At 35.3% G+C, this 14998-nt stretch overlaps 1 protein-coding gene across 1 annotated transcript in view; it reads left to right on the top strand.

Moving 5' to 3' along the window:
• The first annotated feature begins 281 nt into the window (after positions 1-281).
• Positions 282-14998, top strand: part of DPP10 (dipeptidyl peptidase like 10) — a 236361-nt gene continuing 221644 nt past the window's right edge. The window contains exons 1-2 of the mRNA XM_026852613.1: positions 282-392; positions 8142-8237. Of these exons, the coding sequence (XP_026708414.1) occupies positions 368-392; positions 8142-8237 (121 nt within the window). The 5' untranslated portion in view covers positions 282-367. The remainder of the gene's footprint in view (positions 393-8141; positions 8238-14998) is intronic.

Here is a 14998-nt window from a genome sequence, read left to right as displayed (position 1 = left end):
GTATTTTGGACAGATTGTATAAGCTCATTTGATTGTGTCTTAGGGGTATAAAATTACATATATATATTTTTAAAAAAGAGATATCTATTAAAAAAAGTAAGAGTTACACACCTTTGCATGACTGTGTGTACTATTGAGAGAGGAGGGATCATGATCACCTCCCATGCTGTGATTATGAGTAGGCACAAAGCAATTTTCCTGTCACTAATAGTTCTAGAAATATATGGTTATGAAACATGGTCTTTTCCTTTTATTTTATTTTTTTCCATTCCTGTAGGAACTTGGAAGTAACAGCCCTCCGCAGAGGAACTGGAAGGGAATTGCTATTGCGCTGCTGGTGATTCTAGTTGTTTGTTCACTCATCACTATGTCTGTCATTCTTTTAACCCCAGGTAACCTACTTCTTTATTTTATCTTACTGAAGGTGTATGATTCATAATGCAGTTATTAAAATGACATACAAATGTTAAAGTATCTCTTCCCCTTGAGTGTTTTAACTTTCGACTCCTATAAATCTGGTGCCTGTAGGGACTCGAGAGTTACCGTAGGCCTCGTGGAGCAGAAGCATTTGGCTTTGCAGTAAGTCCTTAGAATTGTGTCAGCCTTGAGATGGCTACAAGCAATCCTCATTAGCCTCAGCAGCTGTAAGCTGACTTTAAGATTTTGTCACTTGTGTCTTGGTGTAATTTCAGATTCACAGATGAGCTAAGAGGAAACTGTATGTCATGGAAAACTAATACTGAGAATGAAACTTCTCACTGAATCGGAAGCATGTATCTTTCATATGTATATGCAAAAATTACATTTTCTTTCTCTCAAAAACAAAGAGGGGGAAATTACTTAAAGGTTCATTTACAAAAAGAAAAGGGTGTGAGGGCAAGTAGTAAACAAAAAACGCAGTTGAATGTATAAAATATGTTAATTTTTTTTTTCCCTAATTAGATGGGAGTTATTTTTCTAAAGATTTTCTTTTTACTGCTGTGGGGCAGCAACCATTTAACTGCATCTAGGAACCTAAGGGAAGGAAACACTGCACAACTTTTAAAGAAAAAATTATCTTTAATTTCTTTTTTTTCCAGATTTAAAATTATAATGTAAAGTACCTGATTTGGATGGCATGCCTAAATAGTAAATATTGGTCTCCAATACTGGCCATGCAAGTGCCCAGTTTGTGTAAACCAAAACACTAATGAAGTGCTTTTCAGTTAAATAAGAGTTCCAGACAATTTGGCCACTGGATGAAATCAAGGGAAACTGTGTGTGTGTGTGCATAAGCAAGTACAGTAGCAGACTGCTACTGCTTGAAAGGAAGGTGATGAGACTGAATGGAAAAGGATCAAAGAGTTTTGCTTGTCAGAGGGAACAAGGGAGCTGGAGGAGTATGTAGGAATTCTACTGACCATTCTGCTTCTGTTTTGTATAAATATCTACTACATATACATGGTGCTGTCCAAGGTATGGTAAAGAAATAACTGCTTATTTCTTCAGAAAATTTAGAGAAAAATAAAAGCAAAGTTGTGCTGCTGTAGTCTCAGTGTATAGGAATTTCTTCAGGGACTAATGAAAAACAGATGTTGAAGGTAAATGGTGGCATATCCTGGTACACTTTTAAGACAGAAGACTTTCTTTTCAAGGAGAGGTAACTTTTTTTTTTAAGGCTTGTAAAGTCTCAAAAGTGTTATGCTGGAATTCACAATAATAAACACCAGTTCTGTCTCGTATATCTATATAGAATTAATAATGATGTAAATTGAAGTCTTTGAAGGCACTCGTAGAAAAAAGAATAGCCAACCTAGGGAATTTTTTTTTTTAATGTTAAAAATGCTTAGTGAATTACAACATCTCTGAGGCAGTTTCAGTATCCAGAGAGCTTGCTTGAAAATTTGATGTAAGCTGGGACCTGCATTTCAGTTCAACTCATGTAAGTAAAAACTAGTTCTGTCATCTCAGATGCCCCAAGATATCCCATAGAGACTGTAGAGCTTAATATAAATACAAACCTTTTTTTTTCAAAATGATCTAGGTCTACAAAACTGGGGTTTCTTGCACGTTGGAAATGTTTACCAGTGAAAGCTTTAGAGGTACATTGTAGGACAGCTACTTTCCCTATTTTGATCCTAAACAGTCCTATTCCCCCTTCACTTTCATGATTGATTAATATGTTTTTGGAAGAAAATATTCTGATATTCTGTCGCTTTGCTGGCAGGTAGTAAGCACTAGTAGCTGAAGTTATCTGGTCTTGAAGATAAGATCGCTTTGGGATGTCTAGCATTCAAGGGGAGGAAAAACTTGGAGACTCTCTCACAGGTCTGGCTATTGTGAGGTGCTCAGTTCTAAGGTGCTACCAATCTGATATTATTAATACTTTGTTTTGCAAATTGTTCTCATAAAATATAATAGATCTGAATTAAGTTGTTCTGTGCAATAGTGAGAATTATGTCCTGTGTTACACTGGGATAATTCAGAGTGCATTGATTTTCATTTCTAATGCTATTTTGAGCATCAGAGACTTCCTTCCCTTTTTAGTTCTGCCTGTACTGATGGGTGCTTTTTAAATTTCATGTAAATTCCACTAAACATCATGCTGCTTTTTTTTATGGAGATGGTAATAATTTCAGATGGTGGTTGCTCAGAAGCCTGATTGTTTTGTTGAAAGATTTGTGGAGGCAAAAGTGTATTTACTGATAATGCCAAATCCAAAATAAATCATCTCTTTTTCCTACAGTTATTTATACATTGCTTTGTCCACAATATAGGAAACTCTCAGGTCTGTGTACACTTTTAACAGCTGTCATTTGGCTTCACTCAAACTCTGAGCAACATGTTGAATGCCTTTTTTAATAGAGGGATCAATAGTTCTGTATGAGATAACAAGCTTTTCCAAGAAAATCTTCCATGTAAGTTACATGCAAGAGGCTTTAGCTTCTGCTAAAGATAGAAGTGGTATTAAAACTAAATGGGTATTCTTGATCTTTTTTTAGTATTTTACTACATGAAATATAACTAGAACATAAAACACTAAGCAGGAACTGTGTTGAAATAAGAGATGTATTTCGACCTACTAATATCTTAGCTTTTGTTAAAATATATCTGTGTTGCAGTTATGGTTGTGGTTTCAGCAAATTGTACCAGTAATATTAGTAATATTTTGGTCCCCTCTCTATTGTTTTAATCAATGGTACTACTAGTGTTCTCAACAAAGAGATGGAAAAATGTAAGAACATTCAGTAATGTAAGAGATTAGTGGTAGAGTCTGAATGGACTCTTAGTCCAGTAACCTCTTGTTGGGGTTCAACAACTCTTTGTGAACGTCTGTGGGTGAAGATGTACATTAAAAAAAAACCCTATCGTGCCCACCGAGTACATATTGCTACACTGCTCTGTAGCTGGGAGTAGAAGGCTTACCAGCAAGTATCCCTGCTAGTTTTCTTCACAAGTGTGTAAGTGCAGTCATAAAGAAAGTGCACAAAGATGTCAAAGGTATCAAAGAATGAGGTTACTCTTGTTATAGTAAGGGACTGGAGTGTGGAAAAGCTTCAGAGTTTAGAATAGGAGCCTGTATATCCTCTGGGGTAATTTAATTATGAATGCAGTGATTTTTGTGTGTAATATTTGAAGGTGGTTACTGGAGAAATATATAAGAGATAACAAAAGAAAAAAAAAAACTTTCAGAATAATCTTAGAAATGTAACTTTATATTGGGAGTTAATGCAGAGACAGAAATAGCTGTTTATGAGATGCCATCGTTTTGTTTGTATGTCAGCATTAACATAACACAGGTATCTTTCTTGTTCTACTTTATTTCATGTTTTTGAAGTTTCATCACATACTTTCATATACTGAAATATTAATAGGTAGATTTTCTGGGATCAGTGCCTCAGTCCTGCCTTTAAATCAGCATTTTTTTGTACTTTGCCTCATGACAGTACATTCCACATGGTAGGAATTATCTGAAGACCTATTTGATCAACCACTGTTGATCTGTATTTCAAAACTGAGAAATGCTTATTTGGAAGTGCTAGAAACTGAAAGCTTTTATGTGAAAAATCACTGAAGAACAGCCTGAAAGTTGTACAGACGTTGCCACCCCTGTACAGGTGTTTTGCCACAGCACTTAAGGCTGTTTGTAGTTTTTGGGATGATACCTTCATGTTAATTTGCAGTTTCTGAAGGTGGTGGTGGACTCAAATGCTTTATGTGGGACTCTGTTACTGAGATACTGATGTTAGATTTAAACTATGCATGCTAATATATGGTAATTACTTGAGCAAAGTGGCATGTAACTCTGATCATAGATTTTTTTTTTTTTTTTCATCTCTTGATAAAAAAAAGCTTTGCAGAAAAATTACTTTAGGGAACATTCAGATCAGCCAAACTGGCAGAAAATGATTTTTAAAAAAGTGTTTTGAGTAAAATCTAGCTCTAGGAAAAGGATCTGTTTGGATTGCGTCCAATAGATAAATATTCTGTTTAGAACAGGGTTGCAACTGACCCTTCCACACCATCTCTCATACTACTCTTAAATGAATAGAAGGCAAACTAAAAATTATTTTTTCTGAAGTGGAGATGCATTACCAGAATATTCATGTTTCTGTTTAATGCTGTATAGGCTCCCTGTAACTACTGTAAATTGCTAAACAGGTTTTAGTATCTAACTACTTTCTGGTAGAATGTTTTCCATTTTTCATGCAAACATAATACAAACTATACTAATTCCCTGTTACCAATATACCTGTTAGCTTGCTTACATTTTACTAGTGGTGTTTTTCCACTTTTCAGATGGTATTTAACATCAAGCCTTTTTCCAATTTCTAGTGTTAAAACTTTTTTTTTCCACGGAAAAGTCAATAAGGAGTTTGAGTTAATAATATACTATTCTACATCATTATTAGTTTTATTTGCTAGGTTAGGAGGTAAATTTTATGAGGTGTTTAGATTAATTTTAACGTGCAAAAATAATATCCTATAGACTCATGAAAAGTAATGAGGGCATTATTTTCTACTTTTGCAGTTTTCTTGTAAGCACAAACAGGTTTGTAATTTTGAATAAATACACACAAGTAGTTGAACTGTTGTTAGTTTGATGTATAGTTAAAAAGTAGGCATTTATTTTTTAACATTTGATTTTGTTTGTATCTTCTGTAATCTGTGTTCATTTTCTACACATAATATATATCTAATTTCAGACTGAAATACAAAAATCCATGGGAGATAGTGTGAGGACATTGGAAATATGATTCCTTCAAGGAATAATTCAATAAAATTTAAAATGGAAATGAAAATGAGATAGTAGGCTATTTGGCGATGTGGTAATAAACATAAAGTAAAAAAAGGCAGTCTTTAAAATAAAACAAATATTTTGTGGAGTACATAGTAATTTGTGCTTACGCTCAAGAAAGAGAGTTCACATCTTGTGTAATTCATTTTGCTATCTACTAACCAAGAATTTTGGAAACTTGAATTACTATTTTAGAGTCTTTTGATGTCAAATCAACATTTTTCTTAAAAATTATGCAATATTGACAGAGTGGAAAGCTAGTGTCAAGGATTACAAACAAGGCTCTATTTTGGTAATATCTTGGCATTAGAAAAAAAATTAGTTTCAAACATCTAGTAAAGTAGCTTGAAGATGCCATTTTTTCCAGTTTAGCAATGCTAACAGCAATTTAAAAAGTTACTTTAAAATCCAATTTATATCAAGATTACTTGGCAGGCATGTGAATTAGAGCAGAGCTGGTATACCTTTCTTCTCTGATAGCTTTTCTGTACACAGTTGATGTATTGTTTTAGTGCTTTTTATTAAAGCAGTTAATAAAAAAAAAAGTCTGTGAAAACTCAACTGTCTTGGGTAAGAAAATTTTTGGCAACATAACAGCTTGTGTGAGCTTGATTGATAGTTGGCAAACTGGCTGGGTATAAGGGGTCATAATAAATAGAAACACACTCAAGAAAGGTTAGAAGGGCAATCCTTTTGGGATCACAAACAGCATCAGGACCAGGGTGTGTTGAATCAAAACAGGTGATGGAAAACAGCTTGTTGAGGGTAGGTAGTCAGCAAGGTTATGGAGAAGGGAGAATGGCCATATGAAGAGATCAGTGTTTGATGGTGTTAAGTTAGAAGTAGTGTTTTCAAGACAGCGAATGTATTTGTGGAGCTGAGTAGAGCATGTATAACAACATGTGCTTACTTTGAAGATAAAACCTCAGTGTGAGGCAGGAGCAAGAGCTAACAAGGTCCCATGATGTGTAAACAGAGGGATTAGGTATAAATCAAGAGAGATAATGTTACTTTGCTGTAAAGCTCTAGTAAGACTGCAAGTGGAATATTGTGTCCCATGCTGGACTTGGAGACTAAAAAAACCCCAAAACAGGCTATTTTGATCCCTGGAAGGTAGGAAGAGGGCAAAAAGCTTATTTAAGGATTATAACGTTTGTCTTATGAGAGAGGATTTGAACAACTCTGCATGCTTAGCCTTATAAGACATCAAGGGCAGGAAGAGTTGATTACGGTGAGTAAGTGCTTACCAGGGCCCTGCTGAGACCTGGGAGGGAGGCCCGTGCAAAATGCAGCAATGCTGTGGACTGAGCAGCTGTGATGGCCTTGTGTCTATTGTAAATTTATGATGTGCATTATAAAGGAGTTTCTCTTCAGTACAGCAAGGATGCACCTTATTAATACTAACTGAAGTGATTGCAGCAGGCAGTTCTGACATTTAAAGGCAAAAAAATCATATTATTGTTGATTTCGGTAAGCTTTCAGCCGGGTCTCTAATTGAGAAATTTGGCTGAATAAAGACCAATAACGAAACTATGATAGAGTTTATTCACTGTGAAGGGGGTCGTATTTTCATCTGAAATGTATTACAGGATACGACCTTTACAGAGCACATTTATTTGTTAAAAACCTGTTGGTAACATATTGGGTTGACTTCAAGATAACAAGATTGCTCCTTGATTGCTGTGATTCTAGATACTATTTTTCTATGGGTCTGTCATCAGCAGTGCTGTTCAATATTCAGTAATCTGAAAGGACAAAATGTGACTAACAAAAAGATCCTCTTGTAGAGAAGGTGGATGCCTGACACATTGGAAGGAATAGCTCATAGAGCAGAGAAGTACTGCAGTAATCTATGGCAGACTTGCTCAGTAATGATAAAATGATTAAAAGACCTGACTGGGCATCTGTCTGGTTGATTGTGTCGGAAGTGCATAGGTGCATATTTTTGCTAGTGCACAGGCAATGTATAACGCAGCTTTTGGCAGCTGCTGTTCTCCTAAATAGCCTAAAACTGTTAGGAGAAGTAGTGCATAGATGCTATCAGTGAATATTCATTAGAAACTTTGTGTTTTGACAGCAAAACTTTTACTTTAATAGTACTTCTGACTTGCATGTTAGTGTAACAGTTCACTATTGAATCTCTGCTACTTATTATTTAACCTACAACACAAGAAAAGTAGAATTTAGCAGATCATTTTTCTTTTATGAAGCATGGAGATGATTTTAGGAGCTGACAACTTATTGTTTTGCTTTGAAAATCAATGTTGGCTAATATTCAGAAGCACAATATTTCTGGGTTCTATCATGTTTGGGAAAAATAAAAGGCTGTTAGCCAAAAGTTATGTCATGCTTCTCACTAGAGAGCAAGCATAGACTATAAAATATGCATATGGAATTATTATTATTTTTTACATTTTAATTTGTAGCATAGGTGTAATTGGTTCCAGATTTACTTACAGGAGTATTTTACTTAGTTTCTGTCTGTATAAGGTAATCAATATGGACTACACCCTTCGACTGTCAGGAAATTTTTGTATTGGTTTGTAATCAGACTTTTCTTATGGTGTAGGGCTTTGGCAAGAAGGAGCTTTGCCACTACAGTCCCACTATAATAAATAGCCAGGCACTACATCCTTCCGTTGTCCTGTCCATAAGTTACCAATGCTTTGTTTTCTGAAGCTTTACTGAAGAAAAATGAAAATTTTTTTTTTTAGTGAAAAAAATAAGAGCAAGGTATTGTCATTGATTTCAACAGGACCTTTGAACTATGTATTCTGGTTCTGTAATTCTGATGTTTTGCAGACTACACTGAATATATTATTTTTAATAACTGTCTAAAATGATCTTGTTATCTTTATTTTAGATGAGCTTGCAAATTCATCAGAAACTAGATTGTCCTTGGAAGATCTCTTCAGAAAAGAGTTCATAGTCCATAATCCAGAAGCCAAATGGATTAATGGTGAGTGTACAATCTCTCACATAATTTGAAACTAGGTAATAATTTTGAGTATTGAATGATATCACTGAGAAAGAATCATTTAAAATTTCAAACTCTTGAAATTGGCTAGTGTCCTGAATTTCCTTGTAGTTCTGAATCATGTCTGTTTCATTAGTTTTTGAAGTGTTTTTCTAATTTTAAAACTCCATCTAGTAGAAAACCCACTAAAATTTTCTGTTTATGTTACTGATCCAGTTTGGATGCAATGATGAAGAATTGTTTTTAAGAACTGGATCTTGTTTATGGGTTCACAGAAAGATCAATTCAGAATGTTAAATTGTTCTATTAATATCTGCACTTTGAGATTAGAGAACTGGTTCTAACTCTTCACATCTGGAATGTATTCTTAGATATTTCAGTATACTTGTACAGCTCTTAGTTATTTTCTGATGTCTAGAAATTTTATTTAATGTTTTATTTTATTAAATGATTTATAAATGATATGTAAATTCCCAAAGAATGATGCAGTTTTAATGTGAAAAAAAAAATTAATTTTCAACTCATCAAACTCTTTTCTCTTGATCACAGGGGTTGTTCACATTCTTTATGTTTGCAAGAAATGTACAAGTAACACAATAGTGACCATTGGTATTGTGTTTATAGTTGGATCTTTGTTTTACTCCAGGTGTTATAATCAAAGGAGTAACAACAGGCTTTGTGCAAAATAGAGTATCGTTAAGGAGTGCTCTGTGGAAGGTAGAAAACTTCCACAGGTAGAAAGTCTGGTGACTGTGTATGTGAATTCAGAATAACTTTGCATGGGAAATAATAATTCAACTATATTAATCAACTTTGGTGTTCAGTAATAACTAGAACTGGTTTTCATTTGTAGGAAGCTATATGATTGAATTGAATTTCTGCTTTATTACATGCTCTAAAGAATTAAATGAGCATAACAAGTGTAAGTGCATTTTTTGAAAAAAAGGCTAAAAAGGGAGAAAAGTATGGTCAGTCTTCTTTTTCCAGGACCAGATCTGGTGTTATTTGTTATCCAGTAGTTTAGGGGTAAGAGAGGGAAGGCTCAGGTTAGTTTCCTGCCACTCCCTTTCCCTCAGATGATCCAGTGACCATTACAGTTGCTGAGATGCCCTTACTTTCTTCTTTGGACTGGTTTCTGTCTTCAGTCAGTGCCAAAACTCTGGTACTGAGTAAAGCCAGAGCAGTGTTATTGCCAAGTGGAACAGTATCTTGTGTTTGGCAGAAAACTTTTTTCCAGTTAAGACTGTTTGGGTAATTAAACATAAAGCAATTTTTGATTAATTTGTTATCATCTGTTAAATTCGCAAATCAACTGCCTTTGACCCTACCCTACTTTAAAAATACTGCTCCTAATTATCAAATAAAGTTATTATAGACACAGTACTTCAATCAAAGTGGTCACTAAAATCAGGTAAGTACATAATGGAACAAGATCTTTACACTAGTTCTATATATTGCTCCTGCTGCTCAAAAACTCCATGAGGTAACTCATCTAAAAACAGTAATGGTCATTTATAATGTGCATAATATTCTATGCATTAAATCATTACTAATTTCAAAACCCAGGTCAATAAAACTAAAGGGTTAATAATTGAGTTATATTAAATATTGTTGATAATAAAACATGTAGGGTTTTTTGTATTTTTAACTTAATTAAATTAACTTAATTTAATTAAATTAACAGCCTGTGATAAGATAAAAGCTTCTTTTAAGAGTTTTCCAGAAGTGATAAAAAGAAATGTAGAATTTGCTGCTAAACACTTGCTTAGGTACAGGTTTCTTTTATGATGTTCAAAATTAATCTTAAAAAATTCATACAATCGAAGATAATTTTACTACTATCATGTGAAAAACAGAGGTTGTAAGCAATCTAAAATCTATGATATTGTACAGTTATGAACTTTTCCATCTATTGAAAATAATATTAGAAATAGTATTTAATAAAAAAAAAGTCCTGTGTTTTATTAGCAGCACAGTTGTACTAATATCTAGTCTTTCTTCATTGATGGTTTTCTCAGCCAAAATGAGAAATCCTAACCTTGCATTTAGGTGTTTTCCTGTGTTTATTTGCCAAAGAAGATATGATATCCAGTGGTACAAAAAAAGGGGAATAATGGACTTTTTCTTATTAGAATATGTGTGTGTATGGGAATTGGGGAAAACCTGTGGAAAATTAAGGGTTTTACTAATTGTTTAGTATTTCTGATAAGCACAGAAAAATTATGTATAGATTTTTTTTTTTTTCTTGTGTTTTCTTTGAAAATTCCCAATATGGTCAATGATATCAATATCCTAGATAATAAATAAAATGAGGAGGAGTCTTGCAAAGCAGCATGTCTGTTTCCTGCTTCTCTTTGTATTTTTAACAGTTAAGGTTGTACTTTACTTTCGTGGCATGGTAATGTTGCAGTGGTGGCATTATATGCACTGAGAATGAAATATGTAACTTAATATTCAGCATTCATTACTGCGAAGCTGGAGGGGAGCATTTGGCACTTTCTTTGGATATTGGCAGGGTTAAGTGCTTCTGGACTCTGCATAGAAGATTTTAGCAGAAAATAAGTAGCTACTTACTACTTAGTACTTTTTGCTCCTCTTGGGATAGAATAATTTGTATCCATCTGAAAGTTTTATCATCTTGACCTCCTGGGAAGGGATGGGAATAGAGATTGAAAAAGTGATTCCTGCTGTAAGCAGTTTTTGCAGGGTCTAGAGCATATTTTGTAGAAAAATGTCTCATTTAAGGATTTCAAGAGCTAGATGAATCACTTTGTTCTTAGGTAAGGTCTAGTATTTAACTGCTGGCATTTAATGAAACTTCCAGTACTGATGTTTGAATTTCTCTAGCATTATCTGCCAAACGCAATGTTATTTCTTCCTTGTTTGCAAGTTCTTCCACTACAAAAATCATCCCCATGTAGTTATTTTTGGTCTACGCTTTAATAAGAAAAGCTCTTATGTACAGAAGTTTTTACATTCCATTTCCTTTTCTGCTTGAAACTGAGTCCATAATTTTATGTGCTTGCCACCAAAGTTAATAATTATGCAAATGTTTAAAGCTGCAGAGGAAATGTTGTTCTTTATGTGAGATAATCAGCTGTTGCCAAAGAAAAGAAAAAAAAATTGAGCTAGTTTTAAATGTGACAAAATATATTCACATTTAATATAATTTAAAGATGTAGCTCTTCAGGTATCTTTCAGATTTCTTCCTCCCTTTCTTCTCTTCTTTATCTGTTGTACTTCAAAGGCAATTTTTTAAAAAAACCTGACTTGGATTTTTGTCTTTGTAAGAATTTATGAAGGAAAGAGAAATAAAATATGGATGATGGCTAGTATTTTTCTTGAAAATGATAACAGTATTTTACTAAGCTTTTTCAATTATAAATCTGGTCAACTCTATTTAAAAGGACATGGTGGAGAGCATGCACAACCATCAATCAGTTCAATCCATGTAATCTGAAAGAGTGTTTGATTTCAGAAAGCTTTCCAGTTGCCTGACATAGTTTTGAAGATATTAAACAAGAGTACATCTTCCTTTAGCATTATTGATCTTCAGGTTTTCTAATAGGAAGTGAGAATTTAAAATGCTGCCAGTGAATAATAAAAGAACTTAAATCACACAACACATTGCTACTGATAAGGGCTTAGCATTAGATGGCAAAACAGCTTGGTTTACTTAAGTCTAAGTACAAAACTGCAATATAGTTTAAAATATACAGAGTAATTAAATTGAAGAAAGCACTGCCATTAAACTTCCCCTATGCTTTCCCTTACCAAAAAACTTAAGAGACTTAATGTACGTCTTGGATTCTAACCATTTTGTAACAGGGACCAGTCTCTGCTTCAGGTTGGGCACAGTATCTCATTTCATGACCACAGTTTGCTTTAGCAACACGTATCCTGGGTGCTAGTACAGTACATTTAATGGAAGGTGTGTGAAGTATTAGGGCATAGTTCTAAACTAGCTGTATCAGTGACAACAATTGTTCATTGCTATGTTAGTTGTTCATAAACCAGTGTATGAATCATTGCTTATCAGCCAGTATCAGCAGGCTACAGCTCTACCTTTGAACCATAGTGAAGCATTTTTTCAGGATATTTTCTTCATTTCTGTTAAGTTACTTAGAAATATGTATGCTGGCCTATGAGAAATACTGAGGTGCCAAAAAAGATTTGCAGTCTAATCCTTACATCTTTGGTGGGGTACTTGATCTCTTATTATTAGGGACTCTGGCTGTTAATGACAAAAAAATTCAGAATCTTTGCCTTTATTCCTTCTGTGAATTACTTGCATTTTTGCCTTTTAGATAATTTTTGCCAACCTTTCCTATATGTGATAGAGTGCATTGACTCCTTGCTTGTATTCTGTCAGATGGGTGTATAGTCAGCAGAATTATATTTTTCATGTATCTGAATGAAAAGTGTTGGGAGAAGGACCTGAAGTCTGAATGACAGCCCGCAGCAGGCTGTGCCCTAGAAGCCTGTCTTGTGCTAAAGCTCAGCAAATCACCTAAGTACGTGCATATGTGCTTTATGGAGCTGGGAGGGATGTAGGCATCTTCTAGGGGTAAGACTTCTGTATGGTGCTTTGCTGAAATTGAGATGATAAAATAAATCTCTCTCTGGCTTGCTTGCCTGTGGAGCAGCTGTCTGTTCCTGTATTCAGTAACCCTTGCAACACTGTGTCACAGGAAGTGTGTAGAAGTGTATGGCTGGGCAGCATCCAATGTCTGCAGTCAAACACAGTCCTGCTGATACAAGAGGACAGATTTTGAGTAGTGAGGGAGACACAGAGAACAGATTTTGGAGAGTGAGTGGAGGTGACAGGTGCCAGTGCAGAGGGAAGGGCTTTCAGTGACACTTCAGGCAGGGAAGTGATCTTCAAGAGGACAAGGCACAATAGCAGAGATTCCCTCCTCCTGTAGGACTCTACACTTCATTTATTAAAATGGACTCATCTCACAAGCAGCAAGCCTTTCTGTCTTTGGGAGGAAGAGAGAAAATAATGAAGTCATGGGGAGTCAGAATCAATAGGGGAAGGAAGACATTGACCCTTGTGGCAAGGGAAAGGACCTGGAGGGGAGGAGGTGTTTCAAGAAGGGTCTCTTGCCTCATGGAGAAGCTGTATTTTCTCCACATATCAACCTTCTCCCTGCCTTTAGCCCTCGTAATCTCCTGTGCCTTGTCAGACAGGAGTTGCTAATCCACACTGTGCCTCGAGTGGGCGCCTGATGCCCTGTCCCATCCCCTGCGGAGGAACGGCAGGGATGCTGAAGCAGGGCACTGTGTGGGTGCGGAGGGAAGGCAGATGCAGGGAGGCATTTGGTGCTCACATCATCTGCTGCAGGTGATACAGAAAACCCTAAAATAGTTGGGGGTAGATTTGTCCCTTGGTGCCATCCTGGTGAACACAGTTCTTTTCTTTGACCAATCAGGGTGAATATAAATGCACATTTCGATGAGAGATTTCTGGAGAAAGTACATATTTGTACCTCTTTCATTTCTTGTAAAACCCAGTTTTTGGAATGAGGTTCATCATTTTGTCCAGCATAAAATCTTAGGTTGTGTGCCAGCAATCTCAGCAGGTATAATCTGTTTGGATTTAATTTCCAAATCAAATAATTTTCATGCACATATATTTTTCAAGGCAAAGAATCTTTATCACTTCCCCTCTTCCCCTTGAGTGTTTTAACTTTCGACTCCTATAAATCTGGTGCCTGTAGGGACTCGAGAGTTACCGTAGGCCTCGTGGAGCAGAAGCATTTGGCTTTGCAGTAAGTCCTTAGAATTGTGTCAGCCTTGAGATGGCTACAAGCAATCCTCATTAGCCTCAGCAGCTGTAAGCTGACTTTAAGATTTTGTCACTTGTGTCTTGGTGTAATTTCAGATTCACAGATGAGCTAAGAGGAAACTGTATGTCATGGAAAACTAATACTGAGAATGAAACTTCTCACTGAATCGGAAGCATGTATCTTTCATATGTATATGCAAAAATTACATTTTCTTTCTCTCAAAAACAAAGAGGGGGAAATTACTTAAAGGTTCATTTACAAAAAGAAAAGGGTGTGAGGGCAAGTAGTAAACAAAAAACGCAGTTGAATGTATAAAATATGTTAATTTTTTTTTTCCCTAATTAGATGGGAGTTATTTTTCTAAAGATTTTCTTTTTACTGCTGTGGGGCAGCAACCATTTAACTGCATCTAGGAACCTAAGGGAAGGAAACACTGCACAACTTTTAAAGAAAAAATTATCTTTAATTTATTTTTTCCAGATTTAAAATTATAATGTAAAGTACCTGATTTGGATGGCATGCCTAGATAGTAAATATTGGTCTCCAATACTGGCCATGCAAGTGCCCAGTTTGTGTAAACCAAAACACTAATGAAGTGCTTTTCAGTTAAATAAGAGTTCCAGACAATTTGGCCACTGGATGAAATCAAGGGAAACTGTGTGTGTGTGTGCATAATCAAGTACAGTAGCAGACTGCTACTGCTTGAAAGGAAGGTGATGAGACTGAATGGAAAAGGATCAAAGAGTTTTGCTTGTCAGAGGGAACAAGGGAGCTGGAGGAGTATGTAGGAATTCTAGGGACCATTCTGCTTCTGTTTTGTATAAATATCTACTACATATACATGGTGCTGTCCAAGGTATGGTAAAGAAATAACTGCTTATTTCTTCAGAAAATTTAGAGAAAAATAAAAGCAAAGTTGTGCTGCTGTAGTCTCAGTGTATAGGAATTTCT

The sequence above is a fragment of the Athene cunicularia genome (assembly GCF_003259725.1).
Source record: "Athene cunicularia isolate RWA chromosome 7 unlocalized genomic scaffold, athCun1 chr7_part1, whole genome shotgun sequence".
Taxonomy (NCBI): domain Eukaryota; kingdom Metazoa; phylum Chordata; class Aves; order Strigiformes; family Strigidae; genus Athene; species Athene cunicularia.
This window is presented reverse-complemented; position numbering and strand designations above follow the sequence as displayed.